This window comes from Gossypium arboreum, chromosome 10 (genome assembly GCF_025698485.1).
Source record: "Gossypium arboreum isolate Shixiya-1 chromosome 10, ASM2569848v2, whole genome shotgun sequence".
In the NCBI taxonomy this organism is placed as follows: Eukaryota; Viridiplantae; Streptophyta; class Magnoliopsida; order Malvales; family Malvaceae; genus Gossypium; species Gossypium arboreum.
Window position 1 is genome coordinate 118,126,877 of NC_069079.1, and position 7,179 is coordinate 118,134,055.

At 36.4% G+C, this 7,179-nt stretch overlaps 1 protein-coding gene across 1 annotated transcript; it reads left to right on the forward strand.

Moving 5' to 3' along the window:
- Nucleotides 1-2,561: 2,561 nt before the first annotated feature.
- LOC108462553 (caffeic acid 3-O-methyltransferase-like) lies at nt 2,562-3,592 on the forward strand. The gene is made up of 2 exons (XM_017762484.2): nt 2,562-3,073; nt 3,211-3,592. Exons 1-2 carry the CDS (start codon nt 2,667-2,669, stop codon nt 3,284-3,286), a joined length of 483 nt encoding a protein of 160 aa, XP_017617973.1. The 5' UTR covers nt 2,562-2,666; the 3' UTR covers nt 3,287-3,592.
- The last annotated feature ends 3,587 nt before the right edge of the window (nt 3,593-7,179 follow it).

A 7,179-nucleotide genomic window follows, 5' to 3' on the forward strand; every position in this document is an offset into this window, starting at 1 on the left:
GTTTAATAAGGTTTAAAAACCTTATTCTAAAATAAAATAAAAGAAGTCTAGTTCTATATGGATTTTACTTTTATTTTATTTTCCATCGTATTTTATTTACATAAGAATTTGGGTCACTTAATTCTAACTGTCTCTAATGGCGACTACGAATCCGATCAAGAAATGAGTTGGGAATCAAGAATAGTTTTGATTTGGGATCAAAAATAATTTTCAGCAATGATGATAAAAATATTTTGCAAAGAAGAAGATGGGGAAGAAAAGAGAGAAAAAATAGGGAAAATGAGAGAAAAAATTCAATCTAATTGGGAGAAAAGAAATCATAGTTCAATTGTAATTAGAAAAAGACTAAATACTTAGGGTTTTCTCAATTTAAAGGGGCTGGATGGCTAATTACCCTTTCAGCCAGAAAAAATGGAATTGAAGGGAATAGAATGGAGTGATTTAAACTTAGGATAACAAAGGGAAAGGATGAATGCTAAAATTGGAGTGAAGTGGATAGAACCTAAAACCTCAAAAGAGTGTGCTAACTACTTAAGCACTAGACCAAGGTCATTTCTTAGTTATTTATTTCTTCCAACCATATATATTTTTGGGTGTTACAGATATTTTATCTATGAATCCGCATATATGATTCTGTAATCCGCATATGTGATTATGCATCTATAAACTCACATACAAGGGCCCGCAGGGACTATTCTTCAAGCAAAAGTGCGCAAGAACTAACCAATGAGCATGAATCCACAAGTTTAAGTTCACCAAGGTATGATTCTGCAAATCTAAGTCTGCCAAGAAGGAGTTTGTATGTATGAATCCACACATGCGAGTTCGCAACTGTTAGTTTGTGAGAATGTGTCCACTAAATAGGGACTCGCAAGATGAATCCACATGTATGAATCCACCAAGTTCGAATCCTTGTGTACAAGTCATCATGTGTGAGTTTGCACGTAAAGGTCCTTCAAGTGTGAAATTTCATGCATGAGTCTTCAGGGACCAACTGTTGAGTGTTAGTCCGCAACAATATCATCTATTAAGATACTCCGCACATGACCGACTGCCAAAATCGATAATGAGCTGTCTTGTATGAAATCAATGCAAATACTTAAGCGGAACCATCCTACAAGATATACTAGTGCACAAACAATGAAAATGGAGAATCATGTCTATGTATAAAACGTGCCAATTTGCAAGTTGTGCCAATGTGAAAGATGTCAAGAGTGCACCATGAAGACATGTGATCTACCCTCGTGCAAGTGATGTAAAAAATGAGATCAGGCCATTGAAGTCATATCATATTATAATATCATGTTTGGGTTCGTTATATTAATAACTCTTTAAGTTCATTCGAACTTACCTAGCTTCTTGTTATGCTTTTCAGGTAAAATGGGCTATATGAGACGCTGAAGAGGACTAAGCTAGAATCAGTAGAGCCTGTGTGAGCTTGTTCTTTCTAACTGTAACATGCATATAGTGGTGGTAACCTGTAGGCTAAGCCACATGATCAGAAATTCTTGTAACTGAGGTTGAATGACATTGAAATTCTTCCAACGTAGGTTGGTTGTTACAGGTTAACGAAGTTATTATTGTTAATCATCATTAGTTCACATGTTAATGTCTCAAACTAGAAATTAGTATCATTATAGCATTTCCAGTTTGGTTGGTCAATTGGTCAAACGGTTAGGATGCTACAATAATTGTATATCATATTATGCATGAAATCCTATTACAAATTGGGAATGCAATAAATTGATTGTTGTGAATTTTGTGATTTTCGTTAACAATTGTGGTAGCATCTTGAAGATCAGATTTAACAACCAGGTCGAGTATGAAGTGGAACGCAATTCGTATATACCATTTTAGTGGTTAAGTACATAATGATGTGATTTTATATTTACAACTTTCGCAATTCTTATCAACTTAATTTCTTATGATTAAATATATTTTTATATGACTTGACTTGTAGTCGAGTGTTCATACCGTTTCTTTAATATATATTTTTTGGACTTAATTTCTAAAAACTCTTTTAATTGTAATGATTTACATATTTATTTTGATACAATAGTAATTTAAACTTAAATTAATAGTAAACAAAAAATTTTAATCAATAAATCACAATTTGAAGTTAGTAATAATTTATATATCAATATAAATTCTATTTGAAGAAAAAACCGTAAGAATATATGACAATATAATATTAAACTCATTGAATTTAAGAAAACATATATGAAATATGTGCAACTCTGTAAAACTTTCTTTACTAATTTTTTCATGTCACGCTTGTTGAAACTATAAACTAAAGAAGTCTATTCCAGAAATAATTGTAGATGATAAATATTCATCACTCTCCATTTTTTTTTAACAAAAATGATAAAGCGTTTGAAAATATAAAATTCAAATAGTTTTTTTTAAACATTTCGAAAAATACGTACTGCTTGATACAATAGCATCATTCCAAAAAATTATTTTTTTAAACACTAATAATTAAATAATGAGTAGGGAAAAGGGGCAGCACCGACAGCAAGTACAGCAAATGGGTATTTTCGTGATTAATTAATTTTTTAAGGTCATTTAAAAAAAAGCCACCAGCTGCAACTGCTGATGAGCTGTTTCAGGATAAGACCCGTAGTATATGGTCCATGGCTGAGCTTTTTCATTTAGTCTGAAAGAAAATGAGTTCACTCGTGAATCAGCTGAGTTCGTCGTCCGTCATGTCCGAAGAAGAAGAAGCATTCGTATATGCATGGTCTTTACGAAGCTCTGGTATATTTCCTTACGTTTTAGATGCCGCAATTCAACTCGGTGTCTTCGATATATTAGCGAAAGCAGGTCCAGATGCCAAGCTTTCTTCTAAACACATCGCATCGGAGATTCGTGCGAAGAACCCCGACGCACCTTCCCTTCTTGATCGTATGCTTCGGCTCCTCGCCTGCTATAATTTAGTTACCACCGGCGCCCATAATGGAGAAGATGGTGAAAAAGTGTATGGGCTTACTTTGGCTGGTAAAGCTTTTGTTAATGACGAAAATAATGGATCTTTGGCTGCTTTTACTACGAAGAAGATCCTGGTTGATGTCTGGTACGTTATGTCTAATCTAATTTTTCATATATATTTTTTTTTTGGGTACACATTCAATAGCAAAAGAAAAAAAAAAAGATAGCAGCATATCAGAGTTTCCCAAATCAACATGTGTACAATATTTATGATTTATATAGGTTCCATTTCAAAGATTTGGTCCTTGAAGGTGGGAATCTTTTTGAGAAAGTGCATGGAATGTCCAGATATCAATAAAACGGCTTAAATCCAGAACATGCTAAGAGTTTTGACACCAAAATGACAAATGTTTCGAAGATAATAGTGAAGAAAATACTTGAGAAATACCATGGATTCCAAGGTATTACCAATTTGGTAGACGTTGGCGGCGGATATGGGGTTACTCTCAACATGATCATCTCCAAAAACCCTTCCATTAAAGGCATTAATTATGACTTGCCTCATGTTGTACAACAAGCCCCATCTTTCCATGGTAATTGTTAATTTCAACAAGAAGTTATGAATAACGTTTCTGACTTCATTATTATTATTGATGGAAAAGAACTGTGTATTACTGTTAACTAATTCAGTTTAAGAACTAACTAACTCTTTTTAACTAGCTGCTGAAGAATTATTCATGACATGCCCTGTGCTTATTGATTCTCTTCCTGTAACTTCAGTACCATTGGTGACAACTCTGAGTTGACTCTTGAACTTATTGAATAACCTTGCTGATAACGGTTTTGTCACTATGTCTGCAATTTGTTCTTGACTTGGTACATGACCCACTTGAAACAATCTTCTTGTAACTTTCTCTTGCACAAAAAACAAATCCAATTCAACATATTTGAATTTCGAATGCATGGCAGTAAATCCAATTCAACATATTTGAATTTTGAATGCATGACAGTATTTCCTGCTACTGCCACAGCAGCTGAGCTATCACACCACACCAATGCCTTGCTCTTAACTAGAGCACATAGTTCAGACAACAAGGACTGAATCTAGACCATTTCTGCAGTGAGATGGGCAAGGCTTCTGTACTCTGCCTCAGCTACAGACCTGGGGACCACTTGCTGCTTTCTGGAACTCCAGGAAACTGGATTTCCTCCAAGAAACACACAATAACCGGATGTTGATCGACGATCATCAATGTCTGACCCCCAACTGGCATCTGAAAACCCTTTGAGCAAGAACTTTGAACTTCGAGTAAACTGTAACCCATGATCCAAGGTCCCTCGCAAATAACGTAGGATTCTTTTGACAGCTTTAAAATGTAAGTCCAACGGCTTGTGCATGAACTAGAAAACTTTGTTCATAGAGAAAGCTACGTCTGGTCTTGTAATCACGACATATTGCAGAGCACCAACTATGTTTCTATACAAATGTTCATCTTCAACAGGATTACCTTTATGGGCTGATAAATGACAAGTTGTTATCATAGGTGTAGGTGAGCTATTCGAATTTTCCATGGAGGCCCTTCGAAGGAGATCAAGTATGTACTTCTTTTGGCTAAGAAAAATCCCATTTGGGGTGTAGTTGACTTCTATGCCCAAAGAATAACTCAACCTATCAAGCCTTTCAAGGAGAATTGAACATCAAACACTTTAACAAACTGATCTATGGCTTGAGAGTCAGTCCCAGTGACAATAATGCCATCAATATATACTATAACAAAGAGCAGTTAAGACCCCAAATGATGAACAAAAACAGAATTGTCAGTTTTTGAAACTTCAAATTTTGCAGCTAAAAGAAAGTCCTTTAGCTTGTGGAACCATGCCCGAGGGGCTTGCTTAAGGCCATACAAAGCCTTTCTCAACCTGTAGACCAATCGTTGACTATCATTCCCTTGTTGTTCAAAACCTGGTGGTTGCACCATGTAGATTTTCTCCTACAAATCACCATTGAAGAAGGCATTATTAATGTCTACTTGTCTGAGAGACCATCCCAAGGAAACAGCTAGTGTCAGGACCACTCGAATCGTCGTTGGTTTGACCACAGGACTGAATGTCTCCTAAAAGTTAATACTTGCCTCTTGAAGATACCTTTTGACAACTAACTTGCCTTTGTATCCAGCCATCGAGCCATCAGTATTTCTTTTGATTTTAAAAATCCATTTGCACCCTACAGCCCTACGACTTGCAGGTAAAGGCATAAGGTCCCAAGTGTGATTGGTGAGCAAGGTATTATACTCAGTTTGTGCAACTACTGTTCAGGCTAGACTTTGGAATACTTCTATAATATATGTAGGCTCTTTTTCGGTCATAACCGAGGTGAACATCTTAGGCTTGAATATACCACTTTTTGACCGAGTTTGCATTGGATGTACATTCACAAAAGAAGCAGCCCTTCCAAAATGAGCAGACTAATTAGCTGTTGAGGAGTCTGCATGTGGACCTGTAGAAGAAGAATGATCAACAAGAGAGCTCAAGGTAGAAGAAGACTGAATTGACCCTTCCATAGGAGAGGTTAGAATTGGCTCTGAATAAGAAGAAGAAGTATGAGATGAGAGGGCAATAGCTACTATTATGGGAAAATGGGACTTTTGATGGACAGACCTAATAGAGTCTGAATTAGAGTGTAAGGAGAAACCATTCTGAAAGGGGAACTGTGTCTCATCAAAGATAACATGTCGAGAGACAAATATTCGACCATCTTTATCAAGGCATTTATAACATTTTTATTTGTTCCAACTCCAAGAAAAACAAAATGTTTGGACCAAAGTTAAAGTTTTTGCTGATGGAATGACCTCAAATAAGGAAAACAGGCACAGCCAAATACCTTTAGTTGAGAATAGATAGGTCTAACTTTGTAAAGCATCTCATAAAGGCTACTCTTATGTAGAACAGGAGTAGGTAACCTGTTAATCAAATGGACAGCATGAGCAAAGGCATAGGACCAAAACTCGAAAAGCAGGGATGCATGAGCTAGGAGAGTTAATCCCATATCAACAATCTGCCTATGCTTCCTTTCAGCAACCCCGTTCTATTCTGAAGTGTGAGGACATGTGACCCTATGCTAGATCCCAAGTCAAGAAAGCCCCTTTGACAATGAACGATACTCTCCCCCTAATCAGTTTGAAGCATCTTGATGGAACAACCGAATTGAACTTGAACCATTCGATGGAAGTGAAGAAAACACATGAAGACCTCAAATTTAGACTTAAGAAAATACACCCAAGTGTACCTGCTATGCATATCAACAAAAGATACATTATAGATGAAGCCATTGGATTTTACATGTGCAGGTCCCCAAACATCAAATTCCACTTGTTCAAAAGGAAATGAATACAGAGTTTTTGAAGAACTAAAAGGCAACTTGTGAGCTTTGCCTAATTGACAAGCTGAATAAACATGAGATAAACTGTTGCGATTGAAAAAAATATAACAGCCACGCAAAATATCAACAAAAACGCTAGTACAAGGATGGCCAAGTCTGTTATGCCATAGTGTATGAGAAGAAGCAAGATGAGCCGTGCATAAGAGTGCTAATCTTGACTGTGGAGTAGCAATAGGTTTGTTGGAAGTAGGATGAGAGACATCAAATCTGTAGAGGTTATCATACATGTGGCCCAGTAAAAGGGTTTTCCTTGTCTGAATATCCTTCACAAAACATAGCAATGGGTGAAATTCAAGATAAACCGCATTATCCCTTGCAAACTAACCTACTGACAGTAAATTCTTGCACATAGTAGAAACATAAAGAACATTTTTAAGGCGCAAGAGGCTAGAACCAACCAATAAAGTAGAAGAGCCTATGTTAGCTATAGAGATAAAGTCGACATTTCCCATAGACACCTGACTTATACCTATATAGGGAGAAATAATTGTGAGACTAGTCATGTTAGAAGTGATGTGATTTGTAGCCCCAGAGTCTAGATACCAAGCCTGATCATGAACAGCCAAGGAAGAAGGTCGTGGAGGTAGTGGATTGAATAAAGTAGAAGGCTGGAAAAATAAACCACAATAATGGGATATAGGAGAGCAAGTAGGTGCAGGAGTTGAGAAACCCTGACCATTAAGTTGATGGTAGTTGACTGTCATCAAATGGTTGGGACTAACACTAGAAAACGTTTCATCAAATCTGTGATAGCTTGTCTGGACCAAATGACCAATTTTGCCACATAACTAGCACTGTGGTCTAAAACATGA